Source organism: Chiloscyllium plagiosum, unplaced genomic scaffold (genome assembly GCF_037043375.1).
Source record: "Chiloscyllium plagiosum isolate Xiang-an unplaced genomic scaffold, Cpla_swu_hap1 HiC_scaffold_1, whole genome shotgun sequence".
Lineage (NCBI taxonomy): Eukaryota > Metazoa > Chordata > Chondrichthyes > Orectolobiformes > Hemiscylliidae > Chiloscyllium > Chiloscyllium plagiosum.
The window spans coordinates 5,292,460-5,314,594 of record NW_028270139.1 but is presented as its reverse complement, the minus strand read 5'-3'; the positions used below and the strand labels follow the sequence as shown (position 1 = coordinate 5,314,594).

The following is a 22,135-nucleotide window of genomic DNA, read 5'->3' as shown; positions in this document are numbered from 1 at the left end:
CGGCATTAATTATTCAGCATTGTATCACTTTTATACTAGAGGAGGAGTTGAAATTGAGCAGAGCAAAATCTGTAAGGACACAATAATGTTTCTTAGAATCAAGCCGTAAAGTTCTACCGTTTTCAATACTAAAGCCATAAAACTGCAATTTGAAAAGCATATTTCTTCAAAATACTCAATAATGGCTCATCTAGTTATTTTTCACAATGCTGAAACTGGTTAGCAAAATTGTGCATGCTGCAGCACTCAATTTCCACTCATTTCATTAAATGTAGTAAGGAAATAAATCGAGTTGACATGATACCTGAATTCATCTTTATGACAATGCATTCTGTCAACTTTAATCTAACCAAGAGTCATCTATAAGGCAAAATAGATTCCTTCATTAAGAACAGGTGAGCATTAACAGTATGCATGGGGCGCAGAAAGACAAGGAAGTAATTTTTTTTTGGTTTTCAATTCTGTGAAAATGACTTGTTTAAAGTTCAAAAAAAATTTTAAACAGAGAGTCGAAACAATATTTCCAAGAAATCGTATGACTTAAGCTAAATGACTAGACTAGCTATCTAGTGACAAAGTTATTGAAGTGTTTACTAAGCTGAACTTTTATAATCCAGAGACAAAGACAGGCCAAAGGAAGGTTCAATTCAGAAAATCCATACGGGTAGATGTGTTGTTTAACAGCTTAAAAGTAGCCAACATAGTTGGACAACCCTTTGCATACTTTCTTAGTGTTCAGCAAGAAAAGTCAGTGAATTAACTTGTGTTGGAGTATCTCACGGAGAGGAGGAGGGAATACATTTGGCGAATGTGCATGAAGTCACAGAAAGGAAACATTCGTGAACTTGTTAGTTGAGTAACAATTTTAAAGTGACTAGAGGCATGATACATCATTTGGTTTGAGTGTCTATAAAGGACATTGCTGGAAAAGGGTTAAATATTTCTTTTTAATGATCATGATGAGATCTACACAACTGCCACATAGGTTATTTTTGCTTTTCTTTTGGAATAAACTTATGCTGTTTTTTTAAATGTACATTTGCAGCATCATGTGAACACATACAGTTACTGACCACCATGGTAATCAAATTGCAAAAATATAAATTTCTTGTCTATCAAGCTAGGTTTCACTCTGGAATTGACTTGATCAGGATTACCATCAGCTGGGATCATAACAAAAGAGAGCTTCTCTGAGATAGAAAATCAATGAAATAAAGAGGGGTCTATGATTCATTAAAAACAATACTTTAAGGTATGATACAAAGAATTAAATTTTAAAATGACTTTGAATGTTACAAAGGCTTTTCTGGGAGTAGAAAATGGAACAGTGGGTTACTTGAAATTTTTGGTTAACTTAGCAGAGAAACTAAAGGTAAAAATTACAACAGGATCTTGAAAGGATAAGATGCTTGAAGTAATTACCAAGCATTTACAGCTAAAAGGAGGAAAACCTGAAATTGATATGTCACTACTAGATTTAGCTAAGATTCAGTTAGAAATGGAAACAAACTTGAATCAGAAATGAAACAACATGAGAATGAAAAGAAAATATCAATGGAAAGTTGTGGAATGGAAATGAGAACTGAAAATAAGAAAGCTTGAATTAGAAAATGAGGACAATGAAAAGAGTTTGAATTCCAAATAGAGAAAAGATTCAGACAATGTGACTTTGCGAGAGAAAAGCTTAAAGGAAGAAATAAGAGATAATAGCTCAGAGAATGATTCTGATTCCAGTGACAATTTGATTTAATTAGAAATTTGAGTACCTAAATCTTTAGAGTGTGATGTTGGGAGATATTTCACGCTTTTTGAAAAGGTAGTTGTGAAATTGAAGTGGTCAAACAATGTTTGAATAATAATGTTACAGTATCCTGAGAGGTACAGCTGTAAATGCGTACTCCAGAAGAGCAACCTACAGACAATGAAGCTATTAAAAGAGCTAATCATAATGCTTGCAAACTTGCTCCTGAAGCTTATCAATCAAAACTTAGAACTATAAGAAAGAATCTTAATCAGCAACGGAAAAGTGTTCTAGAATCAGTGATTGAAATCATTGAAGTTAGAGAAAAATTTGAAATGATGAAGGAAACAACAATTATGAAAAAATTCTGAACTAGTGTTCTGGCAATCATTAAGACTTGATTTGATGAATGTCAAGTACAAGTAGTTCTGGAATAATGCACATTCCGGCAGCACAATTTGTCTATAATATTGCTGAAGAATTAAGGAACTGTGTTGTTGAAAATGCTTACTGTTTGCAATAGCATGATTCCAGTGTTCTGCGTATGCGCTGATTTTCCTGATGAAATCTCTGTGCCGATTTGCGCATGCATTGGTGTTCACGCTGTTCTGTGCATGCACGATTTTGGTACTGGTCTTCTTGCTGTTCTACGCATGCACCAATGTCCCCACACCGTTTTGCAATGTGCAATGCCAGCACTGATCCACGTGCCATCCTGCGCATGCACGATGTCAGCATCAGTCTTCGTGCTGTACTGCGCATGCGCAATGTCAGCTGCCGACAGAGCAGTGAGAGGTACTATGCAGATAGCAGCTTTCTTACATTTTTCAAATGTAGAGTTAAATTTAATTTTGTTTTGTTAATAAATGTGAGGCTCACAGTCTTTCATTTTCAATAGCATGTCCTCTAAATGAGGGAGGTGCAATGCTACCACTGAATGAGAATGTCCCATGACACCATGACAAAACAATGTCATTTGTTGGAGTTTACCAGGTAAAGGGTGATTTATCCTGCATATAACATTTAGAGTGCCATATCATAACTTGATTCATTTTGCTAATAGGAGAGTTCCATTCGGTCAGTATCCAATTTAACTGTGATCATTGTGACCATATCTTAGAAATCTGCATGAGGTATTGTGGAAGCTTCCATATGCATATAACTTTACAGATTCCTGCTTAATTCCAAGGGCTGTGGGGAAAGTATAAGGTAATGTACTTTGGTTGGAAGAATATAGACCATTTCTAAATAGGGAAAGACTTACAGGAGTCCTAGTTCAGGATTCTCTTAAGGGTAACATGTAGGTTCAGTTGGCAATTAGGAAGGCAAATGCAATATTAGCATGCATTTTGAGAGGGCTAGAATACAAGAACAGGTTTGTACTGCTTAGGCTGTACTGCATCAGGAATATTGAGTAGTTTTGGGCCCCATATCTGAGGAAAAATGTTCTGGCCTTGGATGTGATTTAATTTGAATTGATTATTGTTATATGCTGAGGCATAGTGAAAAGTATTGTTTTCTGTGCTATCCAGGCAAATTATACTATATGTAAATACATCAGGGTAATAGAACAGAATGCAGAATATAGTGTTACAGCTATAGTGAAGGTGCAGAAAATGATCAACTTACATACATGAGAGGTCTGTTTAAAAGTCTGATAACAGTGGGAAAGAAGCTGTTCTTGAATCTGTTGGTATGTGTTTGCAAACTTTTGTATCTTCTGCCTGACGGAAGAGAGTGGAAGAGAGTATAACTGGGTTAGGAAGGGTATTTGATTATGTTGGCTGCCTTCCCAAGGCAGCAGGAAATATAGACCGAATCAATGGATGGAAGGCTGGTTTGCATGATGGACTGGAGTTCCAGAGAAGGTTTACAAGAATGATCCGCGAGATGAAGGGCTCGTCTTAGGAGGAGCGATTGAGGACGCTGGATCTGTACTTGATGGAGTTTAGAGGATAAGGGGGATCTAATTGAAACTTAGAGAATATTGAGACCACTGGATAGAGTAGACATAAAGAAGATATTTCCATTACTAGGAGAGACTATGAACCACAGGCACAGCCTCAGAGTGAAGGCACAACACAACAGAACTGAGATGTGGAGGAATTTCTGAAGCCAGAGAGTAGTGAATCTCATTGAGGAACTCATTGTCACAAAAAGCTGCAGAAACCAAGTCATTGAGTGTATTTAAGTCAGAGACAGATAGGTTCTTGATTAGTAAGGGGATCAAAGGTTATGTGGATAAGGCAAGAGAATGGGGTTGAGAAAATATCAGCCAAGACTGAATGGTGGAGCAGACTTGATAGGTTGAATGGCTTAATTTTGCTCCCATATCTTATGGTCTTACAGCTGGATGCCTTACAGTAAGAGCTATCCTCTCCTATTTTGGCCAATGACTCCATTTTACAACTCCTGACTGAGGCCAAGCCTCGACACTGGGGCCATCAAGGTCCAGAAAATCACCTCCTCAAGATGAGGTTCCCATGCATGGCCAGGTCTGAGTGTTTCTTGCAGTATGCTACAGACAGAATGTGCCACAATCTTTGCATGCTGTACTCTGAACAACTGGAGCAGGCACAAAGGGGAAGCGATGAATGAAGAAGAGCTGTTGGATGTGGGAGATTAGGGAACAGTTGACTGTCCCTGGAAACTGTCTGCAGGAGGTATGTTTAGATCTGTCTCATATCAGACCATCTGGATCAGTTGGAGAGGCAGTTAGAGTCACTGAGGAGCATACAGGAAACACAGAGTGTGATAGTTTATAGATGTAGAGAGGTGGTTACACTGCAGATTTAGTCAGATAGATGGGTGACTGTCAGAAGTGGCAGCCAGATCTTGGACACCAAGAACGAATCTTATGATCAGCGGGCTTTGTCAAGGTTCAGAAGAGTAATTGCTATAAGTAACTCTCCTGTCAGGGACACAGACAGGAGATTCTGCAGCTGTGAGCATGAATTCAGGATGGTATGTTGCCTCAGTGGTGCCAAGGTCAAGGATGTCTCAAAGCAGTTGCATCATATTGTCAAAGAGGAGAGAGAAGCTGGAAGGTTTCGTACACATTGGTAAGAATGACTTGAAAGGGTTGAGGCAGAATGTATATAGGAAGTTAGGTAGAAGGTTAAAAAGCAAAAACATCAAAGGGAGTTGCCTCCAGTGCCACGTATTATTGAGAGTAGAAACAAGACGACAGGGTAGATAAATTAATGGCTGAGGAGATGATGCAGTGGGCAACGATTCAGATTTTGGATCATTGGGATCTCTGCTGGGGCAAAAAAGGGTTGGGTTTCACCTGAACTGGAGGGATACCTGGCATGGAGATTTGCTAGTGCTATTCGGGACTCTTTAAACTCATAGAGGAAAGGTGTGGGAGAATCCTAAGCAGTAGTGAGAACAGAAAGATTGGTGAAGATGGTTCAGAGTTTTAAAAACCAAGCAAGTTAATGAGAAAAAGCAGGCAAGAGCAAGTCAGTGAATGAGGTAATTGTGAAGGATTAAACTGCATTTATTTCAATGCAAGGGGTCTTACAGGTAAGACAGATGAACTCAAGGCATCATTGCTACTACAGAAACATGGTTGAGGGAGGGACAGGATTGGCAGGTCAAAGTTCCAGAGTTTAGATGGAAAGGTAGAAAGGGAGGCAGGAGGAGGAGGAGAAGTGGCATTTTCGATGAAAATTATTGCCGTACTTAACGAAGATATTTCTGAGGGATCGTCCAGTGAAGCTATATGGATGGAACTCAGAAATAAGAAGATGATCACCTTAATGGGATTGTACTATAGGCCCCCAAATAGTCAGAGGGAAATTGAGGAGCAAATATGTAGGGAGATCTCTGATATTATCTAAGGACAATAGCTTGTAGTAGTAGGGGATTTTAATTTTCCAAACTTTACCAGGACTGCAATAGTGTTAAAGGCTTGGATGGGAAGGAACTCATTAAATGTGTTCAAGAAGATTTTCTTGATCAATATGCAGGTGGACCTACTACAGAAGGAGCAAAACTTGACCTTCTATTTGGGAAATAAGGCAGGGCAAGAGAATGAAGTATTAGTGCGGGAGTACTTTGGGAGCAGTGATCATAATTCTATTAGTTTTTAAATAGTTAAGGAAAAGAAAAGGCCTTTTTAAAAGTTAAAGTTCTTAATTGGAGTAAGGCAAATTTTGAGACAGAAACTTTCACAAGCTGGAAAAGCTCAGCAGATCTTTGGAAAGAAATCAGAGTTAATGTTTTGAGTCAAGTGACCCTTCTGCTGAGCTTCAGCAGCAATTTCTGCTTTTATTTCTGATTTCCAGTGTCTGCAGTTCTTTAGGTTTTTATTTAACTTTCAAAAGTTAATTGGAGTAGACTGTTGGTAGGTAAAAGGACAACTGGCAAATGGGGATCTTTAAAAACTGAGATAATGCGAGTTCAGAGGCATTATATTCCTATTAGAGTGAAGGGTAAGACTGGCAAGAGTAGCGAACAATGGGTGAATAAAGATATCTAGGCTCTGGTCAAGAATAAGAAGGTGTTGTATATTAGGCATAAACAACTGGGATCAAGTGAATCTCTTGAAGAATATAAGGTGTAAAGAGGCATTCTTATGAGGCAAATTGGAGGGCAAAGAAAGGATATGAGATAGCCTTGACAGATAAGTTTAAGGAAATCCTAAGAGAGTCTACAAGTATATTAAGAGCAAAAGAGCAACTAGGATGAGAATAAGGCACCTTAAAGATCAACAAGGTTCTCTAAGCGTGGAATGACTGGAGATGGGAGAGATACTGAGCAAATATTTCACGTCAGTTTTTAATATGGAGAAAGAAATGAAGACCAAAGAACTTGGGAAAGAAATATCGATGTCGTGAAAAGAGTCTACATTACAGAGAAAGAAGTGCTAGAGCTCTTAAAAAACATAAAATAAATAAATCTCTGGAATGATCAAATATCCCAGAATATTGTAGGAACTTCATGAAAAAATTGTGGGGCCCCGAGTGGATATATTTGTATCATCTACAGCCACAGATGAAGTGTCAGAGGACTGGAGGGTGGCCAATGTTGTGTATTTATTTAAGAAAGGTTGGAAGGAGAAGCCTGGCAACTATAGAGCTATGAGTCTGACATCAGTGGTGAGGAAGTTGTTGGAGGGGATTCAGAGACATGGGATTTACATGCATTTGACGAGAAAAGGACTGATTAGGGATAGTCTAGGAGAAAGTGAGGACTGCAGATGCTGGAGATCAGAGCTGAAAAATGTGTTGCTGGAAAAGCACAGCAGGTCAGGCAGCATCCAAGGAGCAGGAGAATCGACGTTTTGGGCATAAGCCCTTCTTCAGGAATGAGGAAGGTGTGCCAAGCAGGCTAAGATAAAAGGTAGGGAGGAGGGACTTGGGGGAGGGGTGTAGGGAATGCGATTTTCCTGCTCCTTGGATGTTCCCTGACCTGCTGCGCTTTTCCAGCAACACATTTTTCAGCTCTGATTAGGGATAGTCTGCTAGCTGCATGTGTAGGGAATTGTGTCTCACAAACTTGTTGGAGTTTTGATGACATAACCAAAAAGACTGATGAGGGCACAGCAGTAGACATTATCTACATGGACTAAAATAAAGTCTTTGATAAGCTTGCACATGGTAGACTAATTTGTAAAATTAGATCACTAGGATTCAGGGTGAGCTTGCCAATTGGATACAAAATTAGCTCAACGGCAGGAAACAGAGTGTGAAGGTGGAAGATTGCTTTTCGGACTAGAGGCTTGTGACCAGTGGTGTTCCGCAGTGATCAGTGCTGGTTCTACTTTTATTTGTCATTTATCGAAATGAATTGCATGCAAATTTAGAAGGCACGGTTAGTAAGTTTACAGATGACACCAAAATTAGTGGTACAGTCAACAGTGAAGAATGATATCTAAGATTACAAAGGGATCTTGATCAATTGGGCCAATCGGCCAAGGGGTGACAGATGGAGTTTAATTAAGATAAACGTGAGGTATTACATTTCGGTAAAACAAGGGCAGGACTTATATAATTAAAAGTGTCTTGGGTACTGTTGTAGAACTTGGCTCTAGGGGTTCAGATACACAATTCTTTGAAGTTGAGTCACAGATAGACTGTATGATTAAGAAGGCATTTAGCATGCCTGCCTTCATTGCTTAGACCACTGAGTGTAGGAATTGAGACATCCTGTTGAGGTTGTTCATAATGTTAGTGAGGCCACTTCTGGAGTACTTTTTACATTCTGATTGCTCTGCTTTAAAACAGATATTATTAAATTAGAGTGGGTTCAAAAAGATTGACCAGGATGTTGCTGGGACTAGAGGGTTTAAGTTATAAGCATAGACTGGGACTTTTTTCATTGGAGTGTAAGAGGTTGACAAAATCATGAGCAGTATATATAAGGTGAATAGCAAAAGGACTTTCCCCTAGGTTCGGGGGAGTTCAAAACTAGGGGGTATATTTTTAAGATGAGTGGAGAAGGATTTAAAAGGGACCTGAGTGGCAACGTTTTTGCAGAGGGTGGTTCTTACGTAAATTGAACTGCCACAGAAAGTGGTAGATGCAGGTACAGTTACATCATTTAAAAGGCATCTGGATAGATAAGTGAATAGGAAAGGTTCAGAAGGATATAGACCAAATGCAGGCAAGTGGGACGAGTTTAGTTTGGGATTATAGTCGGCTTGGGCGAGTTGGACTGAAAGAGTCATACAGCACGGAAACAGAGCTATGACTCTAAGAGCTGTGGAAATAGCAGTACTATTTCAAGGAATAAGATGAGGACATTGATTAGGAGGAACATTAGCTTCACCATGATAGAGTGTAGAAATGTTGGATACAACAAGCCAGACTTGTGATATGAACTGAAGCTGAATTGAGTGGTCATCATCTATTGATTGTAAATGTATTGACGCTGTTAAAGCAAGCAACCCCTAATTTATTCCAAATTGCAAATGCAGCTTTTTCAGTTTGCTCTTTCTTAAGACAGCAATGAAGGCGACCTCAGAGTACAACAGGATCTTGATCAGATGGGCCCATGAGCTGAGAAGTGGCAGATGAGCTTAATTTTAGATAAGTGTTAGGTGATGCATTTTGGAAAGGCAAATCAGTGCAGGACTTATACACTTAATGGTAAGGTCCTGGATATTGTTGCTAAACAAAAAACTTGGAGTGCAGGTTCATAGTTCATTGAAAGTTAGTTGCCAGTGGGTAGATAGTGAAAGTGGTATTTGGTATGCTTGCCTTTATTGGTCAGTGCATTCAGTGTAAGAGTTGGGAGGTCATGTTGGGGCTGTTTAGGACATTGGTTAGGCCACTTTTGGAATACTATATGGAATTCTGGTCTCTCTGGTATAGGAAAGATGTTGTGAAACTTGAGAGCGTTCAAAAAAGACTTACAAGCATGGTGCCAGGGTTGGGGAGTTGAGGCATAGGGAGAGGCTGAATAGACTGGCATTATTTTCCTTGGAGCGTTGGAGGCTGAGGGGTGGCTTTATTGAGACTTATACAACCAGGAGGAACATGGATGGGGAGGTGAGGGAGTCTAAAACTAATGGGCACAGGTTTAGGTTGAGAGAGAAAATATTTAAAAGGGGCCGAAGGGGCAACTTTTTCATGCAGAAGGTCGTACATGTATCAAATGAGCTGCCAGAGAAAGTGGTGGAGGCTGGTACAATTACAACATTTAAAAGGCATCTGGGTGGGTATATGAATGGGAAGGGATTAGAGGGATGCGGGCAAATGCTAACAAAAAGGACTAGAATTACTTAGGATCGGCATTGACAAGTAGGGTCGAAGAGTCTGTTTCCGTGCTGCATATCTCTATGACTCTAAGACATCATATTTACAAATTTAAGATTCTGTTTGTATAGCAACCCCAGGCTCTATAAATGCTGTGCAGGGAGCCTGCTCTGTTGTCATACAGATGTACAGCATGGAAACAGACCCTTCGGTCCAACCCGTCCATGCTGACCAGATATCCCAACCCAATCTAGTCCCACCTGCCAGCACCCGGCACATATCCCTCCAAACCCTTCCTATTCATATACCCATCCAAATGCCTCTTAAATGTTGCAATTGTACCAGCCTCCATCACTTCCTCTGGCAGCTCATTTCATACACATACCACCCTCTACGTGAAAAAGTTGCCCCGTAGGTCTCTTTTATATCTTTCCCCTCTCACCCTAAACCTATGCCCTCTCGTTCTGGACTCCCCGACCCCAGGGAAAAGACTTTGCCTATTTATCCTATCCATGCCTCTCATAATTTTGTAAACCTCTATAAGGTCACCCCGAAGCCTCCGACGCTCCAGGTGAAGCCTATTGGCCTTCAGTTCAAGATGGATGACCAAACAGGCATCTGCTGTGGTGGTATTTGAACCAACGTCCCAAAAACATTCACCTGGAGTTCTGGTATATGATTCCAGTGACATTAGCATAAAGTCACTGACTCCCTTCAGAATATGATTGTTATGAAATCCTTGTGTGTTTCATGTAGATATATTAATGCTGTCAACTTAAATGAAAAAAATGAGCAAATTCAAGATATCTTCTCAGGTGTTTTTATGGGGGGGGGGGGATGACATGATACAAGTTTATAATGCTATTGTTATTTGGGAACTTGGATTCTACAATTGAAGTAAATGGGCTTTCACTTTCAGTTCTATGAAGGTGACTTTTAAGGGTCAGAAACTCATTTGTTTTATCAGTGAGTGCACAGCATTTCCAATAAATCATGCGAATTAAGCTAGATGATGAGACAGCTACCTGGTGAAAATATTGCTGAAGTGTTTGCTAATTTGAGCTTTTACAACCTAGATAAAGAGAGGACAGAAGCAGGTGTAATTCATAAGAAACCAATGGATTGGTTAGCAGCCTAAAAGTAGTCTAAGTACTTGAGATTTTGGAGAAGATTTGTAGCTCAGGTTGATGCTCAGACTGTAAGTTTGCTCACTGAGCTGGCAGGTTTGTTTTCAGACATTTTGTCACCATGCTAGGTAACATCATCAGTGAGCCTCCGAAGAAGCGTTGGTGTTCTGACCCGCTTGCTATTTATGTGTCTTGATTTGTTGTGGTAGGTGATATCATTTCCGGGTTCTTTTTCTGGTAAATGGGGTCCAAATCGATATAGAGTCATAGAGATGAACAGCACGGTCCAACTCGTCCATGCCGATCAGATATTCCAACCCAATCTAGTCCCACGTGCCAGCAACTGGCCTATATCCCTCTAAACATTTCCCATTCATAGACCCATTCAGATGTTTTCTAAATGTTGTAATTGTACCAGCCTCCACCACTTCCTCTGGCAGCTCATTTCATACACATACCACCCTCTGCGTGAAAAAGTTGCCCCGTAGGTCTCTTTTATATCTTTCCTCTCTCACCCTAAACCTATGCCCTCTGGTTCTGGACTTCCCCACCTCAGGGACAAGATTTTGTCTATTATTCTTTCCATGCTCCTCATAATTTTGTAAACCTCTATAAGGTCACCCCTCAGCCTCCAACTCTCCAGGGAAAACAGCCCCAACCTATTCAACCTCTCCATAAAGCTCAAATCCTCCAACTCTGGCAACATCCTTGTAAATCTTTTCTGAACCCTTTCAAGTTTCACAACATCTTTCCAATATGAAAGAGATCAGAATTGCACGCAATATTCCAACAGTGGCTTAACCAATGTCTTGTACAGCCGCAACATGATCTCCCAACTCCTTTACTCAATACTCTGACCAATAAAGGAAAGTATACTAAATGCCTTCTTCACTATCCTATCTACCTGTGACTCCACTTTCAAGGAGCTAAGAACCTGCACTCCAAGGTCTCTTTGTTCAGCAATACTCCCATTAAGTGTATAAGTCCTGCTAAGGTTTGCTTTCCCAAAATGTAGCACCTCACATTTATCTAAATTAAACACTACTTGCCACTTCTCAGCCCATTGGCCCATCTGGTCAAGATCCCGTTGTAATCTGAGATAACCTTCTTCCCTGTCCACTATACCCCCAATGTTGGTATCATCTGCAAACTTACTAACTATACCTCTTATGCTCACATCCAAATCATTTATATAAATGATGAAACATAGTGGATCCTTGTAGCATTCCATTGGTCACAGGCCTCCAGTCCGAAAAACAACCTTCTACCACCACCCTCTGTCTTCTACCTTCGAGCCAGTTCTGTATCCAAATGGCTCGTTCTCCCTGTATTCCATGAGATCTAACCTTGCTAACCAGTCTCCCATGGGGAACCTTGACTAATGCCTTACTGAAGTCCATATAGATCATGTCCACCGCTCTGCCCTCATCAATCTTCTTTATTACCTCTTCAAAAAACTCAGTCAAGTTTGTGAGACATGATTTCCCATGCACAAGGCCATGTTGACTATCAGTAATCAGTTCTTGCCTTTCCAAATACATGTACATCCTGTCCCTCAGGATTCCCTCCAACAACATGCCCACCACCGACGTCAGACTCACTGGTCTATAGTTCCCTGGCTTGTCCTGACCACCTTTCTTAAACAGTGGCATCACCTTAGCCAACCTCCAGTCTTCCAGCACCTCACCTATGACTATCGATGATACAAATAGATATGTTGTTAATAGAGTTCCGGTTTGAATGCCAGGCTTCTAGGAATTCCGTGCATGTCTTTGTTTAGCCTGTCCCAAGATGGACGTATTATCCCAATCGAACTGGTGTCCCTCTTCGTCTGTGTGTATGGATACCAGTGATAGTTGGTCATGTTTATTGGTGGCTAGCTGGTACTCATGTATCCTAATGTTTGTCACAGTCCTCTCAGGGTACTCTGTGTATGATGTTCGTTTACTGGCTGTGGGTATGGCGTCCTTAAAATTCCTTAGACTCGTAGTCCCACTTCCCGGCACACTGGCATACAGGCGAGCAAAGGAACTGCAACACAAACTGAAATACCTAGAAGACTCAACCACTCGACACAGGAATTCCTGAACACCAATTCGCCAAGGTAGAGGACAACGAGGTCATAATTTCCTTCGACGTCAAGGCTTTGTTCACAACAATAAACATCACCCTAGCCAAAGAAACACTGACTTCACTGCTAGACAAACCAAGAACACAAACATCTGACAGCACCATCTCCATCAGCAAGGTCAGCATCCTCAAACTACTATAACTGTGCCTCACAACCCATTTCACCCTCAATGACATGACCTACAAACAAATCAACAGGACACCTATGGGATCACCAATATCAGAAGTCTTAGCAGAAGCAGTTATGCAGAGGTTAGAACGAACAGCCTTCCCACGATCCAGCCCATGCTTTTGGGTCCACTATGTGGATGACATCTTTGTCATCATGAAATGCAAAAAACTAGAAGAAACATACAAGCACATAAACAACATTCTTACCAACATAAAATTCACCAAAGAGAACAATAACTGACTTCCCTTCCTATACGTCACAGTAGAACAAAAAGCTAATGGAGAGGTGCAGCCCAGCATCTACAGGAAAGCCACACACAATGACCAGATACTCAACTGCAGGAGCAAACATCCTAACACCACAAATGGAGCTGCATTGGGACATTATTTAAACGGGCCACAACACACTGCAGCATCCAAGAACTACAACAAGCTGAGGAAAAACATCTATATTTATGATAAGATCTTTGAAAGTTCTGTAGTATTAGTTTTCCCCTTTGTCTGATAAACTTATATTATTTTATTAAAAGTACATTGGCCACATATGTGACTAGGGTCAGAGATTGACCAGCATGGCAACCAAATTGCAGAATTAAAACTTACAGTCCATCAAGGTTTCATTCTTGCATCTGACTTGTCTAGTATTATGATACTAGACAAGCTGGGATCATGGCACTTTGAAACCAAGGTGGCATTTTTTTATTCCAGGAAGTCCAAGAGTGAAGGACAGAACATTTTATACACTTTTCTAAACTTTCGTTTACAGAGAAACATATTACAAACCATATACTTCTCCAAACAGCAACCCCAGTTCAACCTACTCTTGTTTATACATGGACAAATGAATCCATAGTCCAAGTCTACTTCTTAAATGCAACTAAACAAAATCAATTTATAAATATTAATCATGAGCATACCAAACACTGCCATCATGATGAGTGATGGAGAAGTGATGCTGGAGATGCCAATACTTGTTTCTTAATTTTCTACAAAGAAGTCCACCATCTTGGAACTAGAAATGTGAAAGGCACACGTGGACCGTAAGAGCTAGAAACACCAGAAATTATTTTAATGATTTTTTTTGGGAGTGTGGGGTGTAGCCCCAAATATTCATTGTCCCCAGGGACCCAAGGATTCCTAATTCATCCCTGATTAAGAACACCAACACTCTAGGTACATTACACAAGTTTTGGGGAGTCTTTTTTCCTTTAATTTTCATTTTCAGGAGATTGCACACCATTAGCAATTTAGGTATTTGTTGTTTGTCTCTTTGGGAAGCTGGTGGTTTCCTCTTAAACCACTTTAGTCCATATAGTCAAAACACTTCACAATGCTGCTAAGGTTATGAATATCCCCATCTTCAGAATAAAATGTTTTAAAAATACAGAATTGTCTGATCAAATATTAGAAAATGCTGTTTGGTACTGTTCTTCCATTTCAAAACAAAGCTTTTCTTCATGCAGCTAATTACATCTTAGATTTAACAGAAATTTAGCCAATTTAACCCAACTCTTCAAGTAAAATTAAAATGTCAACGGAGGGCAAAGCTAACACTATAAATGAGGATGTGTATCTTATGGAACTAGACTATGAATTCACACTTTAAAGGCTTAATTTTGTAAATTGGGGACTTTTGTATCACAGAAATGTAAACTGTAAGAGAACAGATTAAAATTTCCATTCAGCTTTTAATACAAGAAATCATAATTTAACAAAATATCAAATTACTACTGTATTCTGAGATTAATAAGAGAAAAGTACAGAGAATGCATTTGTTAAGACCAGATTTCACTACAGCTGGTGCTAAGGAATCAGTCACAGGCTTTCAGGTTTTGCTAATTTAAAACAGCATCCATGGAACAGTATTTGAAGTAAATTAAAAAGCAATGCTGTAAAATGTAAATCAAAATACTTGCATAGAAAAAAAATGTCAGTGAAAGTCTCAGATATTGTACATTTTTCAATGGGAGTTTCTAAAATTATCCTAGATATCATGAAATTACTAATCCTCAAATATAGACAGCCATTCACAACAGTAGCTACCAACTATTTGCACACTTGTAGAGACTAAATGACTTATGTTTAAACATGTAATACATAAATTTTTGAACATGATGTCATGTAGATAACAACAAGTTACATTTATATAGTACATTGAACCGCTAACCACTGCCTATGGTGAAACATTACATGGCACATTATATTAGGCAATAGGTAAATGCATGATCAAAGATGAAATGGAAGCCATCAGAGGTTGCATGCCATTCACTAGTTAGATCAATGTCAAACAACTGTAATCAAATAACAAACCACGGAACTACCATAATATTACATCAAAGCTGGCTTGACCAAGGAAATTAGGAGTAATATCAGTCCCATTTGAATCTGAAGACTCCACAATATGCTTTTTCTGTACAAAGCATAAGACAGCTAATAGGAGAAAGTGAGACTGCAGATGCTGGAGATCAGAGTCGAAAAGTGTGGTGCTGGAAAAACACAGCAGGTCAGGCAGCATCCGAGGAACAGGAGAGTTGACGTTTCAGGCATAAGCCCTTCATCAGGAATGTTGGAGGGGAGGGCTAAGAAATAAACAGGAGGGTGGAGGTGGAGGTGTTTGGAGGTGCAGGAAAATCTCTGCTGGATGTTAAAAGATCCTTTGGGGCATTGGACGGAGGTGAGGTGAAGAGGTGTGGGCACAGGTTTTAAACCTCTTGTAGCGGCAGGGGAATGTGTCGGGAATGGAAGCTAGGTTGGTGGGAGGTAAGGATATAACATTGGAGTCACGGAGGGAATGGTCTCTGCGAAACGCAGATAGGGGTGGGGAGGGAAATATGCATCTAGTGTACGGTTTGATTGTAAGTGGTGGAAATGGCAGAGGATAATGTGCTGTATCCGGAAATTAGTGGAGTGGAAGGTGAGGACCGGGGGCTAGGGGTTCCTTGCTGTGGTTGGAGGAGTGGGGTTCAAGGGCAAAGGTATGGGAAGTGGAGGCGATGTGCTGGAGAGCATTGTTGACCATGTGAGGGGGGAAAATCGTGAACCTTGAAATAGGAGGCCACCTGGGATGTTCTGGAATTGCGCCGTTTGGGATCAGATACAGTGGAGATGGAAGGATCGGGAGTAAGGGATTGTGTTTTTGCTGGGGGTAGGGGGGAGAAAGAGTGTGGTGATCCAGGTAGCTGTGTGAGTTGGTGGATTTCTTCCTTCCCCTCACCTTCACTGCCCTATTCATCTCTCAGCTGGCCCACCCCCACCACATTCCTGATGAAGGGCTTATGCCTGAAACATTGACTCTCTTAGTCCTCTGATGCTGCCTGATCTGCTGTGCTTTTCCAGTGCCACACATTTTGACATAAGACAGCCACTGTCCTCTTGCACTAGGCCATAGATAACATGTATACAATGAATAGCTTGAATTCAGAACAAGTTTTCTTCATTCCTGAGAGAACAGCATGCATGACAACTGAAATTTATCAGGAAATGATTTAACTTTCTAAATTTTGATTTTGAAAACTGCATTTCATAAAGTTTCATCCTACAATGAGGGCACTCACTGAAAATAAAGGATATAGCAGGGAAACTCATTATACAACCTCACTCTTTCCCCAGGAGAGCCCTGCACTTCCTACAATACGCTTTCTCTTGATTTCAGTCTTGGCTCCAATCCATCTGCCTGAAATAGTATTTAAGGTCAAACAAATTGAATACCAGTGAAAGACAATAGTTGCACATGAATTTGATTTATCATGAAATAACTCCTAGGAACAGGAATGTGAAGAATGAATGAATATTTAGTGATAACTCACTGTCCCATTGAACATTGTTGAGGGACACAGCCTACGTGTTGGGACTTTATTTGGATAATTATCCTGTCAAAAGCGAGGAGGTGTCATGCAGTTCAGCTAGTAACCTGGTCCATGGTATTCAACATAAACTATCAGCATTAGCTGTTAGGCTGTTAGTTATCACTTCATTAAGTTACCAGTCTTTCAGGCTAATGCAAAATCCAGAAATAAGTTTATCAAGTTTAAATTGCTGAAGAAATTATATATCCAGTGAAATATAAACTGTAAAACGCTTCAGCTCACGTTACATGACAATGATATGCCAATGAAGCGAATCAGTCCTTCGGTATTAAACAAGTGCAGCTTTCAAAACTGAAATGGAGAGATTACTGTTAGCTAATAGTGTCAACAGTGCATCTTTCTCAATGTTGAGAAAAAAGGAATGATAATATTTTTAAAAAGGTAAGAAGGAAGAAGTACTTGTAATTGCATTTTCAGAAAGAATATCAAACTGATGAAGGATATACTCTCAAAGTATTTTGGTTTATTTCCAGATGCTGATGGACCTGCTGGACACTTATTGGATTTCCAGTTCCAACTTGGAGAAAAAGGTAGAGGTATTGGGCATTCTTGCACTGTTCTTAGAAGTTGATATGTTTTAATGCTAAATATTTATTTCCATGTGCTAACATTTTTTTAATGGTATGATGTATCTGTCTGTGTTAAAAATAAAAAGTTTGAGGTTGGAATTGTGATCATGGTCTAAAGTTAGGCAGTTCTATGGATCACTTGGATAGAGGAATAAAGACCTTTTAAAAAGTTTGTGCTTAAGCACTGACAAAAACAGTTTGAAAATGTTGATATACATTTGACTGCATCGCCCATATAAATTACAACAGTATATCAAAATAGTATTCCAAATGTAGATTAATATTTTGTTGGTCCCTGAACATATGCTTTCATTCTTCTTAGTCTAGCTAGCATTAATCTCCCAATTCATCTCAACGTCACTAAATTATATTAACTGGTCATTTATCTCATTGCTGCTTGCGATTTTGTTATATGCAAATTGGTTTCTTGTTTCTCTTACACTACAATAACTCCACTTCAAAAGTACCTCATTGACTGCAAAGCATCTCTTCTGAGATAGTGAAAACACTAAATTAAAACAAGTTAGTATTTTCCTTACACCTTTGAACAAAATTTTTATAAGTGGTAGGTTGCTTATAATTTTGTTCAGTCTCTATAACCCCACGTATATGAAGATTAGATACTGTGAAAATGCACGTATGATTATAATTATTGAATGGTAATAATCATACAAGATAAAACAATATTCATTTAAAATCTCTCCTCAGTCAGTTTTCAAAATGAATGTCAATTATTTCATGAACTCATCTAAATGTTACATGGTCGCCAATAATGAATTATTGAAGCATTACAAAAATAACAGTAAACCAGGAAAGTTCATGCTACTTTTCTCTTAAACAACAATACCATTAATACTCCGACCAAGGGAAACATTTTCACAGTTCTTAAACTTTTAAGGGAAAACAATTTTCAGACACACATAAATTTTGCACTGTGAATGTGAACACCATCGTCTATTTTAAAAGATAATATTTTTTCAATGAAACATGAAGCATTGTTAGAGAATTCACTTGTACGAATTACTGAGCTAGTTTGAGAGAGTTAAATTAGTATGTACAATTTAAATAATATATTATGCTAAGATAGTCCTGAGTTAATGGATGCATCTCAGTTCCTTCATTTGTCCAAACTAATTTCCCATAAAAATAAGCAATCAGCACTTATTATTAAAAATAAAAATATCGAACAAAAATATACGTATCGAATTGTTACTGGATATTTTTTTTTCCAGAAAAGGGGTATCAGTCAACCAAGCATTTTTTATCAAGAATTTCCAATGCTTTGATCAGTACTCAGTGTGCAGGAGAAAGCATTCAAAGATGATGAAATACAAAAAAAAGCTACTCCTACTTAGTGTTTTGCAACTGCAATGACATTATATTCACAAGTACTGCTTTAAAGTATTTGTAACCTTTGACATACAGCAAGTGCACTAATGGCTTTACAGAACTACAGGCAAATCAGCTACACTGTTTTTGTACACACAGGGGCCTGGCTGGTGTGCATTCAGATTTTTTCCCCCTCTAACATGTTTCCAATTATCAAACATATATAGCTGCATTTGGAAAAAAGATTTCAAAGTCTGAATGACTAAGAGGTTCCCTCTTTTACTGTGCTGCAGCATGATATGTAATGGTGCAGTTGTCATGCATCATAAAGTCTCTGGGGGCAGTTAACAGAAATTATATCAGAGCTACAGGCCTGTTTTCACCAATCTGCCAGTCACACATTCTAAAGTCAAGAATACTATTTTCTATCACTAAATACAATTGTAAATCAAACAAACAAATCTGTGAAAACACCTGTGAGATACTTAGAACAAGTAAACTTCCTCTGTGCTTGCTTCATAGCTACTCAGAATAAATTGGCAAACCAAAGATAGACTGAATCAAGTTTGAATTTTTTTCATATCTAATGCTTCTGCTGTGTCTAGTAATTCTGGTGAAAAAAAACTCTTCTGGTTCATTCGCTCAAGCATTATGTCACTGTTTTCCCATGAACTTACCTCTCTTAGTACCAGGTCATTGATGGAATTCAGATTGACAGCTCCTTCATAGGTCAAGTAATAGAAGACATTGAGGCTTCGAACAGCCTCAGGCCCCTGCTGCTTATATCCAAAAATCAGGTCGATCCACTGGTGAAGCTGGCAGGAAACAAACTCACTCTCCAGAGCCTGCAAATCACAACAGGGGGTAATATTAGTATCAAATTAGAAATATAGTTTCTAAACTAAGGACATATTTTACAGAATCTACTCCTTGATTGAGCTGTATTTAGACAATCAACTAATACATTGCAGCCCAGTATGTTAGTGGCTTTGAAGCTTAAGTGTCCAGTCACCTGACCTCATTGGAGTATATCTATTCTCTGAGTGGAAAAATCAAAACAACAGAGGAGGATAAATCTAAAAGCAATGCCTCAATATTTTAAAATATTCCAGGCTTCCCAGTAAGTGAACTTGGGCCTGATCTGTCATGAAAGTGAAGTGGGAGAGCGCATTCTCAGCCCTCCTATCCCAGTATCCTATTTCTGTAAGTGATGGGGTATCTGGACACAACATCAATAAGCTGATGTTGGGTGATTGCTTAAAGTGTTTAAGGGTTCATCACAGCTAGTTGAAGACAGGTCTGAAGGCAAGTACACTTCTATTTCCAAACTTTCAGGTGAATTCTAAACCCAAAAGACTTTCTTGCTGCTGTTCATCATACAGTCCAGTGTCCTGTCCTGTTTCTGGTCTCAGGCCCAACGTTAAAGTATTGTCAGATTAAGGACTACTGCTCAGCTTGGATAGGCTAGCACACTTTGGTATGCTCTCCCAGCAAAACTATTAAATAAAGCCATCAATTTTGGCCAGAGAGTAAGTGAGAACTTTAAGGCTGTATAACCACTGTGATGACACTATGGCTTTAAGAGGTGTATTTTATCCTACGCTTTTTTTTTGAGGAGAGGTTTTAAAGCAGAATGATGAGCTAATGAAAGCCCATAAAGTAAACAGCTTGAGAGGCCTTGTTTTTTTTTTAAATTGGAATAACAGAAACAGCCTGACTGGGAGGGGCAAGCTCCTAGATACCTGCATTTTCAGTTTTCAGCTGTAGCGGTTGCTCGGTTGTGAAGCTAGGTGGGAGCTTATATACATCTCTCCTTGCTACTCTCTCCCTCAGAGTTTTCTCTTAATGTTTTTCTTCTGGGACAGGAGAAATACCTGTCATACAATCTGCTTTACTGAATTTGCCTTTTTCCAAGGGTATGTTTATGGGATGTTACTATATTGGAACAGTTAAACAGTAGTAGTAAAATAATCTATTATTCTGCTAAGTTTTTCAATAGACTTAAGTTATTCCAATTTCTTCTCTCTTTTGTTGTATTTTAACAATAGTGTATGAATAAAGTGTGTTTTGCTTCAAATCTGGAAGTTTGACTCATTGAATTGCATCTAGAATGCAACACTTGCCATTTGCCTTTAAAATTAGAAATTGTTAGACCATCTTAATATATTTTGAGGGTGTTTGGTCTGATCCAATAACACCATCAAATTCAACTATAGCCCTGATTGTTTTAGAACCTGGCAATAAAGTTCAATAAACCATAAGGTTCCAACAAAAAAAATGCTAATTGTGACTTCAGAGAAAATAACAAAATAGCAGCTAACATTTATCTAGTGAACTGTTCCACCTAACAGTTCATTTTAAAGCATATGACACCAAATTAGAATGCAGAAAATAATCAGCATATTCAAGTAAAATCAATTCTATTGCTCAAAGAATGAACTTGAATGACATGTATTGAGACAAATTTGTCCTGAAATTACTGCCAGACTATTTTCATACAGTAAAATCTAAACAATTTCATATCAATAATCCCCAAATTTACAGATGCAGTTTGAGGAAACATTAGAAACCATACATCAAATGTTATAATTTATTTGCAAGGATATTACATGAACTTAGGTACTTAGTTGAGTCAATATTACAGTCTTCATTAGGATTTGTAGCAAATATAATAAAGATTACCTTGGAACAAGGCGGCAGTGCATGCTGTCTATATGGTCCCAGTTTCAATCAGATAGTTCTTTGAAGGAGAAGTAGAATTCTAGGATGGAGACTTCCAGTCTCAGAGGAGGAAATAAGAATGGGGAAGGGTGAATGTATTGGGCAGATGCAAAACATCAGATTCTTGTCATCAAGGAAAGGTTCTGTGACTAAGTCTTTGTTGTGTAAGGGTATAAGGGTCTGAAAGTATTAATACTGAGGAGCGCCTTAAGCCCGACTCATTGGAATGATGTTATATGGCTTATGTTAGGGGAAAGGTACTGTCATGAGCAGGGATAAAGGGGTGTTTTTCAGGTTGGCAGCCACTGACTAGTGGACATCCACAGGGGTTCATGTTAGGATCACAACTATTCACATTATCTGGACATAGGAACGGATGGCACTGTTGCTAAGTTTGTAGATGGCACAAAAATAGGTGGATGGACAGGTAACATTGAGGAAATGGGGAGATTACAGAGGATTTGGACAGGATAGGACAGTAGGTAAAGAAGTGACCGATGGAATACAACGTGTGAAAATGGGAGGTTATGCACTTTGGGAGGAAGAATAGAAGCATAGACTATTTTCTAAATGAGGAAAGGCTTTGGAAATCTGAAACACAAAGGGACTTGGGACTCCTAATTCAGAATTCTTTTAAAGGTTAATATGCAAGTTCAGTTGGCAGTTAGAAAGGCAAATGCATTGTTACCAATCATTTCAAGAGGGCTAGCATACAGGTTTAGAAATGTACTGCTGAGGCTGTATAAAGTTCCAGTCAGACCACGTTTGGTATATT

At 39.1% G+C, this 22,135-nt stretch overlaps 1 protein-coding gene across 1 annotated transcript in view; it reads right to left on the bottom strand.

The window, feature by feature from the left end:
• The window catches only part of lrba (LPS-responsive vesicle trafficking, beach and anchor containing), an 897,133-nt gene that overhangs the window by 109,032 nt on the left and 765,966 nt on the right, over nucleotides 1–22,135 (bottom strand). Inside the window, exon 47 of the mRNA XM_043699616.2 lies at nucleotides 19,317–19,484. Coding sequence (XP_043555551.2) covers nucleotides 19,317–19,484 — 168 coding nt within the window. The remainder of the gene's footprint in view (nucleotides 1–19,316; nucleotides 19,485–22,135) is intronic.